The sequence below is a fragment of the Pseudopipra pipra genome, chromosome 15 (genome assembly GCF_036250125.1).
Source record: "Pseudopipra pipra isolate bDixPip1 chromosome 15, bDixPip1.hap1, whole genome shotgun sequence".
Taxonomy (NCBI): Eukaryota; Metazoa; Chordata; class Aves; order Passeriformes; family Pipridae; genus Pseudopipra; species Pseudopipra pipra.
Window position 1 is genome coordinate 8,741,971 of NC_087563.1, and position 17,126 is coordinate 8,759,096.

Here is a 17,126-nt window from a genome sequence, read left to right on the forward strand (position 1 = left end):
AACAGGAGGATTATTGCAGGGAAGTGGAGCCAGGAACTTTCACCTGCCCAGGGAGCAGTGGGGCTGGCGGGAGCTGCAGCCTTTCTGCTGTACTTCCGAGGGATGACATCCCTCACAACCAGCCTCCTCCGAGGGACAGCATCCCATGCCACCAGCCTCCTCTCCTATAAGTCGACGGCTCCCTCAGCAATAATAAAACAAATCAAACTAGAAAACGCAGACCGCTTACAAAATCTTCTCGGCCCACTTCTCACCCTTCCTGACCCTTCTGCTGTAATCAACCTGTCAGCAGCTCTTCGTTAACAACGCAAGCTGCTGCCTCCCCCCTGATCTGCCCCCAGCAAGCCGCCCGGGTCCCGTGCCAAGCCGGAGCGCTCTGGAGCTGGTGCATTCGAGGAGAGGTGCCGGGACTACATCAATCTGGCTGGTGGCAAGACCTGCCTGGTTCTGTCTGGCACATGCACCGGGGGCAAATCTGATTTACCAAGTCTCGAGACCTTGTTTGTTTTGAACCCAAACGGCAGGATTAGTCCTCGTCCCGTTCCCCACACACACACTGTTTGCAATCTCGGAGCTAAACTGGTGAGAGAGCAAGGGTTGGGATGAATGTGCTCGCTTCACAATCGGAGCTATTTTGTAATCCGTGGTTATGAAAGTGAAGGGTCGGGGGATGACATATAACTACAGAAAACTCTTCCCACTTGCACCAGCTTCATCAATCCGGCTGCAAAATGCGCGGCCGTGCTCCGGATCAGTCACGGCTCCGGCTCCTGCCCGGTTTATTGTATAGCGCCTCTCTTCCAGCCCCCAAAATGGAAAAGCATGCGAGCCCTATAGCCAGCACGGCTCACTCTCGTGATCCCGCCGGCGCTGCCAAGGAGCCTTAATCTGATTTTAATACCCAGCTCCGTCCAAAAGACAACCCATCCACATTATGCAGCGAGTGACTCGCAGCACCGAGACCCCTCTCCCTTGTCGCACTACCCCCCCTCCCCAAACCTCCATCCCCCAAGATCCCAGCCCGTATGCGTGGAATTGACGCTTGGAATGACTCATCCCACAGCCCGGCTCTTATCAGCCCCCACCGCGCAGCCCCCTGCGGAGCCCCCCCCAGTCCCCCGCCGCCTGCACCGCGCCGCCCCCTCCCCAAACAAACTGGGGGGGGGGGGGGCTGTCTGCGCCGAAACCCATCAACCCATCGACTTCTCCCCCCTTCACCCCCAAACTCCCTGCAGATGGCGGGGGTGGCGGGTGGAGGGGGGGCGGGAGTCCACGTGCGAGTGGTGCTGAAAGCGCCGGCGGGGCTGCGGGGAAAGCCGCGGGGAGGGGCGCGCAGGGAACCGCGGGTGGGCGGCAGCGCTCCGCACCCGCGGAGCAAACGGGACCCCCGCAGACCCTCGGGGCACCCGGCGGAGGAGCCGTTCCCCGCACCCCCCGCTCCGGCAGAACCGGCTCTTCCCCCAGGTGCTCGGGAAGAGACGGGGGGGTCTGCCGGCTTCACCCCCCCCCCGCCCAGTTGCAGCGCGCTGGGGCCCCGTCCAGCAGAGCCCCCCCCGCGCGCTCCCTACCTGGCTGTCAGCGAGGTAACTGAAGACGAAGGAGGAAAGATCCTCATCGAGCAGAGAGCTGCAATCCGGCCCCGGCTCCGCCATCTTCCACCACCTCCGGCTGGGGCTGAGGCGGCACCGAGCATGCAGCAGGCGCGGCGGCGGGAGCCGGGCGGCCGGCGGGGCGGGGAGCGCCGGGGCGGAGCGCCCGCAGCCCCCGCCCGCCGGCTGCGGGAGCCGGGCACGGGGAGGGCAGCGCCAGGGAGCGGGTGCTGAGCGCCCCGTGGGGTTCGCACACACGCGTGGGGCACCGGCACCGTCCCGCGGGGCGCGCACCCGCTCCGAGCACTGCCGTGTGTGTGTGTGTGTGTCCCGTGGAAGCGCCAGCGTTCAGGAGCGGGGGTGCCCAGCACGGCCGGGCTCCGCTCCACACTCTCCAGGTCACTCCGAGTTGAGATATGTAAACACTGGGTGCAGCGTGTCAGGCTGGGGGTGCTCACATCCAGGCTTCCCCAGGGACACACACACGCACACACCCAGGGAACCTACTGTGAGCGGTGCCATGCACACCTTAGAGTGCCAGCCCTTAGAAGCGGAGGGACTCAGGGGCTGCCAGCATCACCGGGTACAGCGTCAGACAGGAGGGGTCACACCCAGGCTCTGGGGGAGTTCGCCCACGGTTGCAGAGTGATGCGTGGCGCTTGCAGACACGTGTGGGGCTCAAGCCCCTTCCCCGGGAACAGACACCCGTCCAGGGAACTCACTTTAGGCAATGCCATACACACCCCTTAGAAGTGCCAGCCCTTAAAACTGGGGGTACCCAGGGCTGCCAGTGTCACCGAGTGCCACTCCACGGCCCCAAGGTCACTCCGAGCTGAGATATATGAACACTGGGTGCAGTGTGTCAGACTGGGGTGTCACATCCAGACTCTCTGGGGGTTCACCCAAGGTTGCAGAGTGCCCCATGGTTCTTGCAGACATACATGGGATGCAAGCACCTTCCCTAGGGACACACACCAGCCCAGGGAACCCACTTTAAGCAATGCAGTGCACACCTTGAAAGTGGGGTCACCCAACACCACCAGGCCCTTCTCAGATCACTTCATATTGAGATGTATAAACCCTGAGTTTAATACCCAGCCTGAGTGTTGGGCTGAGGTTCACATCCAGGCTTAGTCGGTTGGGGGGACACACATCTGCAGTTGCAGAGTGTCCTGAGGGGCTTGCAGCCATGCATTGGGACACAAGCACCTTCCCCAGGGACACTCATCCAGCCAGGGAACCCAATTTAGGCACCCCTGTGCACAGCTTTAAGGTACCAGCTCTTAAAAGTGTGGGCACCCAGCACCACCAGGCACCTCTCAACAGTCCCCAGGTCACCCCATGTTGAGATACATAAACCCTGAGAGCAGCGTCCTGGGCTGAGGGCCACTTCCAGGCTTGGTGAATCTGCACTGAAGTGGGGTCAGGTGACTGAGAGCAAAGAGTAACAAGGAGTGAAAGATCTTCAGATTTCCCGTGTTTTCATCTCAGTGCTCATCCTGCTGCTGCTGCGAGCATCTTGATGTCACGCACGTCATCTTTCTGTCTGGGGTTTTGAGGCGTATACTAAAAGCCCTTTCAGAAATAATTAATGACGGGACCAAAAATCTCATGAATGTTCTATTTACTTACCCATAGCAATTACGTGGGAAAGAGCAGGGCTTGGCACTGCAGCCTGAATTAGCCGATACACAACTGAGTGGCAACACCTGCAGCCTAATGGCTCCGGATCCTTGAATCCCCTCAGACGGTCCAGACAGGCCTGCAGGGTCATTGTAAAGAGCTGACAGAGCAAAAGGAAGTGGAGGGATCTGGGTGGGGAGCTCTGCATCAGGCTCTGGAAGGTGAACAGAAGGTGCTTCTTCCTCTGGCTGGAAAGGCCCACTGCCTGTCCACATTCTCACCTTGCTGTTGTTTCAAAGGCAGAGCTGTTTCCAGGCAGTCTTTAATTCCCTCTGGCCTCCCTTTCGTTCATGACATGCTGTGAACACCGTGCAGTGTAGCAACACTGGGTTTTCCCTGATGATCCCAAGCCTTGCACCAAAGGGAGATGTCCACAAACAGCTTGTGTTATGTCATACTGGTGAGAGCTGGGGCCAGGGCAGTTTGGCTGCCGGGATGGGACAAAGCAATTCTTCCTCATTGCTGTGCACTCTATTACTAATTACTGTTACGAAGTGCCAAAAAGTTACCCAAGGTGTTTTTCCAGCTGCCCTGCCAGCAATGAAACTTCCTTCCCGTGGGTGAGAGGTCTGGGCCCAGAAATGCACTTCCAGGATTCACAACTGCAGCTCACAGCAAGCACAGCACAGAGCACAGCGCTGGCACGGAAGGGCCAGGGAAGGAAATTGCCTTGCTCTGGGGCACACGCAGTTCCATGCAGACTAAGACTCAAATTCCCAGTTGAGTCTTCTGACCTGATCAGATGTCCATTTCCCCCATCCCTCCTTTGCAGAATATGCAAGTGATGAAAGTGACAGAGTGATGAAGATGAGCTGAGAACTAGAGGGATGTTTGCCCCGTCAAGGGAAAAAGCAGGACTGGAAGGCCTCACCACTAAAGTAGCCTTTTGGGATGAATTTGTTGCACAAAAGGCGAGGTTCTCACTCGAGTATCTCATGATTTCCTTTAAACCAGCTGTACTCAAATAGGAAGTAACAATTCGTGGGAATTACTTGTGAATGTTCATTGTAAAATCAAGTTATGCATAGCTGTGTGTTTCAGAAATACCTTTTTCTTTCTGGTCTTTGTGCAAGCACAGTTCCTCTCCCCTTCCTTTCTAACCCAAGGAGATGAGCCTTTCCCAGTCCCCAGCGGTCACAGCCTGCAGGACACCCACCCTGGCAGCAGCCTCCCACAGAATGCAGCTCACCCAGGCAGCCCCCCGGCACTGAAGAGTGTGAGGAAAGCAAAGCCCAGCCTGTGCTGCTTGTTTCTCCTCTGGATAGAGATGGGTTAGGGCTTCTTCCAGCCCTGTGGGCAAAACTGGATGGGACATTGGGGTCAGGCTGCCCTTGTGCAGAGAGGGGGACAGGGGACAGAAGAGATGGAGAGAAATGGGGGCATCTTGGAGGAGTGGACTTTCCACTGCTTCTGGGTTTCAGTGGGATCTCAGAGGATGAAGTACAGTTGCTCACGTGGCTGCAGGCTTATGTTAACATGCCCAACTTCAGCCCCTGACTGCCCTGGATTTTGCACAGTCCAGGTGTTTTTCTGTGCCTTTTGGGTTTTTTCACCTACAGAATGGAGATAACATCACTTCCCTGTGCCCTGGAACTTCTGGGAGGGTTGGTTGAATAACACTCCTAAAAAGGGCTTCGAAAGCACCAGGAGAGAGGTGAAGGAGGACAAGATGTTATAACTGGTGTTGTCTCCACCTCCTTAGGAGTCAGTCATGCGGCAGCCTCAGAAACATCCACGCTGGGTAGAGATGGTGTCTGATCCACAGCACTTGAGCGCTATGGTGTGAATGGGACATCATATTCCCTGTGCACACATCCTGCTCTGCTCACAGAGTGACTGGCCGGCTTCACCATGTGCTCACTGCTTTCCTCCTAAAGCAGACCCCGAGCTCTGTCAGCAGGGGAGCTGCCAGAGCTCTGGCTTCTGCTGCTCTCTGTATTTATGTACTCATAGAGGTGTCAGCCACAGTCGAGTTGAAATAAGCCCCTGTGCCCACCCTCGCCTGCCAGCCCTGGCTGAGCTGGAGCGCCCCATGACACTGCGCCGGCGCTGCAGCAACTCGATGCTAAGCCCGGAGGGGCTGGGGATAATATTACCAAGGTAAAATATAACAGGAAAAGCTTGCAAATGTCCTTTCAAAACAACAGCGAGTGAGTAATGTCATTGGGCCAGCGGTCAGGAGGGGACAGGGTTTGAAGGTACCCTTAGCCTGCCAAAGGCCAAGCGTGGGACAGGGGCAGGAGCCAATGAGCAGCGGCTGAGCAGGAGACACCCCGCGCCGGGCAACCTCCCGCCTTCGCTCTCACGTTGCAGCTGCCTCTGTTTGTGGATGGCAAAATGTGGTAAGGACCAGGCAGTGAGAGGCAGCGGCAAATGGGGCTCCTCCGGGTGACAACATCCCCAGCCTCTGGTGGGTCCTCGCCAGCCCCCCGCCATGTGACACTTTCTCCTTGGCACTAAAATTAAATGCAGCCCCAAGGGTGCCGCTCCCACTGGGGACGAGGGGGAAAGGTGCTCTGTGCTGGCAGGAGCTCTCTGAGTCAGCAGCTGGGTAAGCTGGGGGCAGCCGAAGGGGAAGGTGTCCCTGAGGCTCTCCCAGAGCCCTCCCCTAAAGCAATCTTCGTTCATGCAGGCTGCTCACTGGGGCCCCACTCCTCACGGGGCAGCAGTGGTTGGCAGTGCCATGCCCTGGGTTTCACTGAGTTTCTGTGCTTGGCTCCTTTCCACAAGCTCTGCTTTTCCTTCCCCTCAGCCCTGCTCGGCACTCAGCTCAGCCTTATCCTTCACCTGAAGTCACTGAGCACAGGGACATAATGTCACTTTTCTTCCACACTTTCTATGTCTGGTGGCTCCTGATCAGCCATGTTCACCTGGAAGGTCCTGCCTCCTCCTCCTCCACCTCCTCCTCCTCCTTCTCCTCGGTTTGTGACATGAGGGCTCTGTTATGCTTACTGGTCATCCAGGACTGGACCTCTGGAAATGCTCCACTGGGTGACATGGTCCCTTTCTCCCCACAAGCCCAGGTGGAAATTGCCCCTCCACTCTCAGTCTGATGTCCTCTTTGCCACAGGGCTGAGGACACAGCCTCTGGGGCTGGAGCGGACCTGGGAGACAAGAGAGTGACTTCAGAGGACCAGTGGGTGCTGGCTGAGCTCCTGGCTCTGAGATCCAGCTTGTCCAGGGGGCAGGGCTGAGGATGTGCCAATTCAGAGGTTGCTGTTCCTGCTCCACCATCCCTGGGCATCACTGAGGAGCGATATTCCACTGTACCAGCAAAGCCCCTCATGCAGTTACACATGGAAACCATGGACACTGTGCTTGTGCTGTGGCAGAGACCCACAGTCCCCTTTCTTGAGTGCTCCTGGCAGAGGCTCCCTCCCCTCCCTGTGCCACCAACCAAGCTTGCTGCAGCTTTCTTCACCTGGAGCAGAGACAGGCCCTTGGGCTGCTCCAGCTCTGTCAGAGGAGCCCATGGCTGGCACTGAGCGACACTCAGGATGAAGTACAGGGCTCCAGCCTGCCCGATCCTGCAGCCTGCTCATCTTCAAAACTGGCAGCCTTGCATGTGCTGTGGAGCTAAAGCCTCACAGTTATTGCAGAGAAAGCCTATGAAGAGAGAAATGTGATGGCAAAGGAGCAAGAAGAGGGCTGTGGATGCGCTGTGAAACAGATGGGAATTTCCCAGAGCAAACGGCAGAGGCCAGGCAGCACAGTGGAGGGTTGGGAAGGCTCCTGCGCGATGGCTCATGCTGCCCACCAGCTGTGTGGGCTGAGCAGGAGACCAGGATGCCCATTGACTCCTTATGGCGTTTTCAGTGACTCATTTGTCCATGGAAGCAGCACACCCGCAGCAGCTGAAGCAGCCTGTCCTCCTCCCCAAGCTGCTCCAGCACAGCGGGGCCAGCCGGCCCCTTCTGCCTGGGGACGAGAGCCTGGCAGCAGCCCAGGGCACTCAGCTCATCCTGTACCTCACTTCATCTAGGAGAAGGAACGTGCTGTCAGAGACCTTGCCCTGCTCTTTCTGCAGTGCCTGACATCCCACGATGGAGCCCAAGCTGTTTCTGTGGTGCTGTCCCCACGTGCTGCCCCAGGGGCAGCCTGGCACACAGGCACCAGCCACCATCACCAGTGGGGACCACAGGGAGCTGCACCATATGGCACGTGTCCCTCGTGCTTACTCCTTCACTCTGGCTGAACTCTGCTTTCCCACAGCACTGGTGGCTCTCACACTGCACTGACAGCATCTGTCACAGCCCATCCATGTCACCCCACTGGCCTCTTGCTGGCCCGCCTGCCTCGTCCCTGCCTGACAAGCTGCCTCTTGTCCTGGTAGTACTGCTTGGGCTTCCTTCACTGCCCATCCCTGCCTGGCAGGACAGCACCAGGACCTGGGATATCTACTCAATCCCCATCATCCTGCTGCCAGGTACTCCTCTTCTCTGCTCCCTGGGAGAAGCGAGGGGCAGGGGAAGGCTGGCTGAGACCCAGTCTGACCTCATCCTCCTCTGCTCACCCTGGCTCCAAGCAGGGCAACTCCTCCTGCCTCTCCCTGGGGGCTGCTCAGAGTCTGGGTGCATCTCTTCCTCTTTCTGTTGAACTGCCTCATCCTGGAGACATGCCATGATCATCAGAGCAGGTCCTGATCCCCCTGCACCAGCAGAGCTGTCCAAGGGGGTGAGCAGTGAAGGGAGACGTTTTGAATGTCCAGCACTGCTGAGCAAGGACTTGCTGTTCCTCAAGCAACCGTTGCTGGCAGGGATGTCTGTGGGCATCTCCCTGTCTCATGACTGCCAGCCTGCCAGGCTGGCCCTGTCTGTCCCCGGGCCCTTATCCTGCAGCACCCTCTCCTCACCACCCTTGCTCTCCTCACCAGCTCTCCTCTGAGCATCTCCCATGGATCACTGGACATCACTGTCCCCACCTACTGCACCCCTGGCTGGGCACCAGTGTTGGGAAGGGGCTGGTGGTCAGGTCCTGGAACCTCCTGACCACAGGCACTGGCGTTAGAGCAGAAACCCCTTCACAGGTGTTACTGCCTCGACAGGCTGGTGAACAAAGCCACCCACAGGACTTTGGGGAGTGGGGGTCTGGGGGTTCAGTGGGGCTGGATGCCGGGCTGCAGCAGGCACTGGTGCATCTCCCAGCCCGGTGCAGACACCACTCTGCTGCTCCGCAGCACCTCAGCACTGTGTCTCTGGGCAGGAGACACTTCAGCTCCAGCCAGCGCTATAAATAAACCCACGTTCTTTTATCCCATCAAATAGATTCTCATTGATTTTACCTATTCCTCCTCCCCCCTGTATCCCTTTGGTGTGTGAAGTCGGCTGTGGAGGAGCTTGGGGAGCTTGGTGGGGAAAATGCCACCCCCTCCAGCCCCTCTTCCCAGAAATAGCTGCTCTCCCCTGGTTTTCACTCTCTGAAAAGGTGGCACTGCTGCAGGAGAAGAAACGAAGCTCCCTGGTGGAAGTTTGCTGGCTAATTATTTATTAATCTCCTGACAGTGCAATCTCCAGCAGCAAGGCAGCCTCTGAGCCCCACACCGTGGGAAGGGGGATGAGGAGGGTGGAGAGCTCTCCTGGTGGGGCTTTCTTGCTGTGGCCGAGGAGCTCAGGGTGAGCCGACACATCACATCTGTCTCTGGCTGCTCTGGTTGCAGTTGTACCACAAAAGGGGTAAGGGTGGCCCATCCCGGGAACCCTGGAAACTGCTGAGGGCTAATCCCAGGGTGGTCTCTCGTCCCTTGAGGGTGATGTCAGCTGGGGGGCTCAGGCCCCCAGCCCAGGCAGTGCGTGGATGCTGGCTTGCTGTGAGCAGCTCTTCTGCACACAGGAGCTCCCCGTGCAGGGATGGCAACAGAAATAATGCAGCAAATCACAGCTCACACAGTCTTCCTAGCACTTGAAAGCATCTCGAGAGCTTAAAAACTGCAAGATGCTCTCATTCCCATCCTCTCCCCGCTCCCCTTGCCTTGTGCTTTGGGCCCCCCTTCCCGGGGACTGGGGGGGGGGTATCAATTTCCCAGGCAACGGGTGCCCGTTTGAGCATGGCGAGCGCTGCCCGCACCGTGCGGGAGGCAGGGCGGCCGCGTGCTGCCCGCCGGAGCGGGCTCCGGGTGACTCATCTCCATGCAGTATGCAATTACCACGGCAAGTGCAGGCCCCTGCTGTTCCGCACAGGTATCTGTGTCAGCCAGGGCTATTTCCAGCTCTCCCTCCGCACTCCCAGCTCCGTGGAGAGGTAAGGAACACAGCCGCCTCGCTCCTCCGCCTGCCACAGGGACGGGCACGAGATTCCCAGGAGCGGCGAGCCAGGGGGATTGGATATTGCATCCAAACACCCGAATTGCACAACTGCGGGGAGGAGAGAGCGGTGTGGCATTGCCCACGCGTTCCATGTATTTAAGGGCGCAGGCACAGCCCCGGCCCGGCCGGAGATGAGGGAGCGATGCGGCCGCGCTGCACAGCGCCCGTCGCAGCGGCTCCGCGCCAGGCGGGCAGGATTTAGAGCCGTCATTATTAGCGGTGCTGGTAGCGCTAGAAAAGAAGCAGCAAGGATGGGATAAAGCAGAGTTTGAAAAATGCTCTGGCCTGGAAAGGCAGGGGAGGGAACCAGGATAAAAGGAGCGCAGCAATGTGCGGCAGCGCCTTCCCCCTTCCCTGATGGAGCAGATAATTGCAAGCTCCGTGGGTCAGAGGCTCTGTCCCTCGTTCTGTACATCGAGTGCCCACCATCCTCCATCAAGCTGCGCTCAGAGAGTGAGATTTTTGGATCCCCAAAATGTTTGCCTAAGATTTTGCTTGTTACTTCTCCCGCTAGTTGCTGCGAGCGGGTAGCAGGGGAAAGCTCAGGGGTTGAGCACATCCAAGCAAGGGCTCCAGGGCTCCAGCCTCATGCCTGGATCATGGCAGGGGTTTACCGCTGGGGCTGGCCCACCAGGGCAGCAGATGCAGCCCAGTCCCTATGGAGGGCTCTGTGCCTCAACCTCCTGCCTTTGCCTGACATGTGCCCACCAAGCCAGCCCTGGGAGCATGTGAGACCACAGCCAGATCTCTCACCAGGGTGGGCTGTGCCCCTGCAGACCAGGTACTGGGCTGCAAGAGGCATTGAGTGCCTTCGTCCTTCTCACACCCCTCAGCAGAGCCCTTGACATGGGAGAGAGAACTGCTATAGTATTTTGCTGGAAAAATCACATTAATCATCCTCGGCACCGCCTCCCTGGCCTTTGTCACAGTTTGGTGCCCCAGCAAAAGCTTTAAAAGCATTATTTATTTTTAATAAAAGCTGATCTACAGAGTGACGTTGCCGGGATGATAAAAATAAAAATGCAGTGGTTGTCACAACTGTCAGCATCCCTGGGAATGGGGTCTGGCAGTGCCCAGTTGCACTCCCCTCCAGCCTGTGCTGCTGCATGGGCAGGGGAGGAAGCAGCTGGCAGCATGTGGCTTGGGCAGCCTCTGTGCCAGGGAAAGCAGCTCCTGCTTTTTATTTTAATACACAGGCACACTTCTTCAGTATACTCGTAATTTTCTAAATGTTTAGTAACTTTAATTTCATTTACTGTATGATTAAATGAGCAAATATGACATATACAAATGTTGGGAAGCAAATTAGTTTATTAAGTCCCTTCATTAAAAGAACTATGTATTATTAAAATATCTGTGTTGCAATGTGCTGATATCATATTAGCAACAGTAATAAGAAATCCTGTTTATCCATATGAAACTAGATTTTCAGGGCATGGATCTGGCAGCACACACCAAGTCATAGCATGGCTGAGGCCCTAAACCACGGTGCCTGGTGGCATCCCCATTTGCCCAGGGAGCCATGGAGGGTCATGGGGCAGCATTCCATAGTCCAAGCTGGTGGACAGGCTGAGACCTTCATCCCGAGGTAGTCCATGAAAAAGTCTGCCTCTATTCCCACAGCAGTGTCCCATCAGGCAGGGGGAGCAGGAAGTATGCAGGAAGCAAGCAGGAAGCACATCTCGCTCAATTCCTGAGCTTCTCTTCTTCTTCCATTGCTCTTCCTTTAGGCAGATGGGAACAAAGCTTGACTGGAGGCCCCAGGAAGAGCCCATCCCAACTCCTGCACATCCCTACTGCTGTGACTCTGCCTGCTTTGGCTGGCTCCCCTTGTTTCTCTGCTGGGCAGGGACGGGGCTCCTCTCAAGCTTGGGTTTCTCCCTGTGTTTTCCAAACTAGCTTTATCCACAGAGCCCCCTGAGCAATGGGATTTGAATGCTGCCTGGCCAAAGCGGAGCACAGCCATGGGGGACAAAACAAAACCAGCATTCACGGGCGGTCATTTAAATTCCCAGCAGCTGTTCCCTCCCAGCACACTCATGTCTGCCCTCCTTTGCTGTCCCCAGGCACTTTCAGAGACTTTTTCCCTGGGTGCTATGGGAGCTGGTCTTCCAGCAAGTTCACCCATGAGCAGCATCCTTTCTCCTCCTCCTGCCTGATAAAAATAAGCATCTGTTGGGGCAGCAGCTGGGAGTCTGCATCCACCAGGGCTTCAGCACCTCAAGGTGCCTCCTCCCTGCCCCGGTGCAGTGCATCATGTAGGGTCACCCAGCTGCTCTCCCCTGGAACCCCCTGTGCTCATTGGCACCCCCGACCTCTACACCAGTTCCCAGTGCCCCACAGCTGCCTCCCTGGCTCCAGCTCATTCCCATTTCCTCATGATGGTGCCTGGCCTCCAGAGGCTGAGCCATGCTGTGGGGGCGGCCGCCCAGCCTGTCTCCAGCACCTCACCACGTGGCTTCAGTGGGAGAACTCCCCGGGGCAGGGGCGCAGGCTGGTGTGCACCCCGGGACACAGGGAGAACCCAGTGGGATGGGGCTTCAGGCCAGACGTAGCCACAGGAGCCTGAGCAGGAGCTCAGTGGAGCCTTTCAGCCCCAAGCACGGCTCACATGAGGAAGAAATTGCTCTCGCACAGGTTTAGGTCTGGTTGGGTTTAACCCCAGTCCTGCCTTGCTGTGGGGGCCCAGCCACGAGCAGGCAGCGACACGCCAGGCCCGGCAGCAGGAGCCAGCACACGGCAGCTCCCAGCCAGAGACTGGCAGCTGCTCTGAAGAGCTGGTGGTGAAATGCTGCCTGCAGCCCCATTACGGCTGCGAGCGCAAATGAGTTTAGTGGCCTCAATTTAATTCCCATTTGTACATGGTGGAAAAAAAAGAAAAAGTGGAAGAAGAGCGAAATCACGGACTGGCTGGGATGGGGATGCGCCAGCCGCAGCCACGTGGGAGGCACGAGCTCCAGGGATGTGCTGAGCCCTGGGCAGAGGGTGCTGTGCTGGCAGGAGGGATGGGTGCCACAGGGGGACAAGAGGGACACGTTGCTCTTGATGGATGTGCCCAGTTCATGTAGCTGGAGCCCATCAGCACCAGGCATAGGGCTCCCGTGTCCCAGCAGGAAACCCAGACCAATGGCAAGTGTCTGGGCTGCTGGGGGCCAAGCCAAGCCCTGTGGGGTGAATGCCTATGTCTCCCTCCTCTCCTCACCCCAGGATGTGTGTGGGGCTGGAGCAAACCTGGCCAAGGGAAGGCTGGCGGAGGAGAGGTGCCATGTAAAGCCCCCAGGAGCCAGGGCTCTGATTTCAAAAAATAAAGTGAGGTTTTCATCTGCATTTGCTTAGTGAGTTAATGACTTTATTTCTGATTTGATGCTCTTGTCCCTGATGACTCAGGCACGAAAAGGGAGAGCTGATAAGAGCAAAGAGGCCCAGCCAGAGGGATGCTGGTGGCTGCTCGGTGCCTGGTGTCCCCCACCTGGATCCCTTCCAGGGGATTCCAGAAATGCTATCAACTTTGGGAGCGGGACAGGGAGGGCAGCAGCTCGGGGTGGTGAAAGCAGCAGCAGCAGCCACCCCCGATAAGAGAGGGGCTCTGCCCCTTTATGGCTGTGGTGAAGGCACAGAAGCACAAGGTATTCTATACTTGGTGTGACCTGCCCCAACCATGCTGTACCCCCCCACGTCCTGTTCTGGAAGGAACAAACCTCTCTGATGGGGAGGATGGGAAACATTCTCCTTCCCGCCACCCCCAGCTGAAACCTCTATGCCCACCCCTTGCCCCTGGGTGACTGCTGAGGCCTGGTAGGCAGCTGGGAATGCCCCCAGCCTGGGGGAGTTAATCAGTCCCAGAGCAACCCAGCCTCTCCCAGCTCCATTTCTCCATCATGAGAATACAAACTGTGTTTTGGCTGAGTGAGTGGGTTTAGATTGGGAGGGCAATCCCAACCCCACTGCACCCAGTTCCCCCCAGCCTTAAGAAGGGCAAAAGGCACTTTTTCTTTGGTTAGAAGGAGGTTTCTCCTCTCCCCGTCCCTTGCTTCCAAGTTTGTCAGTCCCACACAGACATGAGCAGAGCTCTCTGCATCTGGAGGGTTAACATCTCAGCTCTTCCAAATAAATAGAAAATGACCCAGTTTCTTTATTTTTCTCTTTTCCCAAAGTCCAAGAACCCAAAAAATGAGATGGCAAGTGGAAACCACAAATAGATTTCGTGTATCCTGGCAGAGCTGGGAGATAAAAAGCAGGGAAAAGGACTCCTGCCTCCCCTGCTCAGAACTGGGTATGGTGCAGCACATCCTCCATGGGGTTAGCTTTCCTGGGCCAAAGAAGCAGAAGAGGCTTTGGGTATGATCCCACCTCAAATCCTCATCCCTGGGGGTCCAGGCTGTTCTCAGGCAGGGTGGGAGCTTCCCCAGCACTGCTCCCATCTGCCTTGCTCCAAATATTAAGGTGAGCAGCAGAACGTGCCCAGCCTTCAACTATTCCTATCACGTCCCATCTGGAGACAGAAATCTGCCTGCTGGCTTTACAATTAAAATTGAAATGATTTGATTATGGGGCTTCATTAGTAAAAACAAACACCAGGCAGCCTCCCTCCCTTTTCCCCCCCATCCCCGCCCAGCCGTTCCTCCCTGGGGCTGTTTTAGGTAAATCCCAGCCAGGATGCGGCCGGGCACACAAAAGGCTTCGCGTCTGCAGCTTGTACCTATAGTCGGGTGCAGCCCAAAGAATGCAAATTTTAGACCCACAAATCCTCTCCTTCAGGTAGAGATGCAGGAACAGCCTTGGGTTGACGGCTTGATAACTGCACGGACTGCCCGGCAGGCAGCACAGCGAGGGCTGGAGTGGAGCAGGGTATTTTCCAGCCCCTCTGGATGCTTACAGACGTTGCCAGGGGTCTTCCCCAAACCTTGGGGCTCCTGATTTGCACTTTGACTCCATTCCCTTCGTTCCGTGAGTCTTTTCAAGGAACCATTTGGACCTTCACACCAACCTGGACCTGCCATTGCTGGATCTGTTTTTCTTCCCCGCAGCTGGCTCATCCCACGGGAAGGGATGGGCAGGCACAGAGCAGGCTGCCCGTGGTGTATGCAGATGCTCAGAGTCCCTAAAGCATTGGCAGTTCTGGGGGAAGTAATTCAATTAACACTAGGGGCGTTGGGAACAGGCTGTGCAGGCTGGGAGAGGAGGAATGCTAATGAAGGAGGGCTTGGGAATGCTGCTGGGTTAGAGTGCACTCGCCTGGCTGCTCCCAGTGACTGGTTTTCTCCAGTAGTGACAGGACAAGGGGGAATGGTTTCAAACTGAAAGAGAGTAGAGTTAGATTACCTATTAAGAAGAAATTCTTCCCTGTGAGGGTGGCGAGGCCCTGGCACGAGTTGCCCAGAGAAGCTGTGGCTGCCCCATGCCTGGAAGTGTTCAAGGCCAGGTTAGATGGGGCTTGGAGCAACCTGGACTGGTGGAAGGTGTCTCTGATCATGGCAGGGGGTTGGAGGTAGATGATCTTTGTGCTTCCTTCCAACCCAGGCCATTCTATAATTCCATGATTCTATAGGATGGCTCTGGCAGTGAGGCAGGAATGAGGCAGCCTTTCTGCCTCGCATGCCTGATGTGAGGAGAGGGCTTTGGAATGGCTCTTGACTCTGAGTTGGTGGCCCATTTGAGGGGAGCTGTGGCCATGGGTATCTATCCCCTTTGCTGGGCTGGGCAACAGGACAGGGCAGCTGTCACAGGGGCTGGAGGGAAGGCATGAGAATACTCTGCACCTCCTCCCCACCACACTCATTCCTTACCTCCTGTGGCCTCTGGAAAGCCCTGAGGTGCTCTCCAGCCAGCAGGGTGACCTTGGGGACAAGACAAGCCCTCAGAGATCTGCCTTTTTCTGCCACAGCAGATGAAGCCCTTGTGCCATGGGGCCAAGGAAGCCCCAGGGGAAAGGCTGCATCACCTCAGGACCACTAGCTTGAGATCCTGCCTGGGGTTCCCCCAGGTCACGGTGGGGCAGGGGCAGGGGGTAGGGACTGGATGAGCTATTTGTGATGGATAGTGTTGCCTGGCTGTTCCAGCTGACTCATGTCAGAACCCGGCTGGCTTCCCAAAGGCGTGAAGCCTCCCCCAGATGGGTGGCACTGCAGACAGGGCAGGCGGCTGCAGGACACGGGTTATAAAGTTACACCAAAGAAAGAGCAGCTCCAGGCGGGATGCTCCTCTCCCTGGCCATGTGCCATCTGCCTGCCCGGCCTCAGCTCAGCCTCTGGGGATGCTCCAGCTCCATTCCTCATGCAGGAGCCTGGTTGCCAGGATGTGCTCTAATAGTGGGGTCTGACTCTGGGAATGTGATCTGATGGGGGGGGTTGGCTGCAGGAACGTGCTCCAACAGCTGAGCTGAGCTACAGGCAGTCGGGCCAGACCCCTGGGCAAGTGTCACCAAGCCAGTGGCACTAACAGCATTGCTGTCCTACCCAGGCTTGCCTTGTGGGCTAAATCTTAAACCAGATCAAGGGTTTAACTTTATCAGTGGCTGGGAAAATGTGGCGCCATTTCCCCGGGGCAAAGTATCTTGATCCCTGCAAAAATCCCAGACTGCTCTCACTCAGCAGCTCCATGGCACTCCTGTCTGCCCCTTTGGCACAGGGACTCGCAGGATACTCTGGAGCAGGGATCATCCTGTGTCCCATGCCCAACCTGGGCTCCCAGCTGGTCTTCCCTCCAAAATCACAGCTTGCACAGACCCAGGAGCACCAGCAGTAGGAGATGGCACTTCCCCTTGCAGGGTGTACCTGGGTATGGATTGCCCTCCCAGCAGGCAGTGCAGGAGGAAAGCCACCACCGGAGCTGAGAGTTCCATGTCCCCTCAGGGGAGCCCCACCACTGGCACTACAATCTCCCCACCAGCCCTGCCAGCTCCCCAGCTCTGGAAAACCTCCCACAACCCCTGCACAGAGCAGGATGATTGATTATTGTTATTAGAGCTGGAGAACAGTTTCTGTGCACATCCAGGTGGTTCAGCAGCAATTAGTCACCCACCGGTGAGGGGGAACCAGGCTGACCCTCTGTCCCTGCCAAGGTGGGAGCTCTCTGCTGCCTGAGCGAGGGTCTGAGGCGGCTCCTGGCACAGCAGGATGGAGCCCTATCTCCGAATGGAGCCCTATCTCCTCAAGGGCTGTATCTGATGGGCAAGGGCAGGGCTTTGGCAGCGGTACAGCCCCAGGGCAGGGCTCGAACCTGAGCTGATCCCTGCACCCCGAGGGCATCTGATAGGGGTAAGGAAGTGGGAGGGCAGCCCCCAGCCCCACGGCAGAGATCTGCCCCCATCAAGGGTGATGCAGCAGCAGCAGCTTGTGCTTTTACATGGGGTGGGCACAGCAGAGGGGTTGAGAGGGAGGGGAGGGACTACGGGCAGCCCCCGGCACAGCCGTCCCGCGGGGCTGTGCCAGGCACAGCTCCAGCCCGGGGCTCATCTGGCAGCGCCGCGACAGCAGGACATCGGCACAGCCGGCTGCGGGCTGGGAAGGGGGGGGCCGTAATGACGGTCCATCTCAGCAAAGGTAGCAGAGCA

The 17,126-nt window shown here is 57.3% G+C and overlaps 1 protein-coding gene across 1 annotated transcript in view; it reads right to left on the reverse strand.

The window, feature by feature from the left end:
• Positions 1-1,738, reverse strand: part of PPARGC1B (PPARG coactivator 1 beta) — a 47,841-nt gene extending 46,103 nt beyond the window's left edge. The window contains exon 1 of the mRNA XM_064671709.1: positions 1,569-1,738. Coding sequence (XP_064527779.1) covers positions 1,569-1,652 — 84 coding nt within the window. The 5' untranslated portion in view covers positions 1,653-1,738. The remainder of the gene's footprint in view (positions 1-1,568) is intronic.
• Between the last annotated feature and the right edge of the window lie 15,388 nt (positions 1,739-17,126).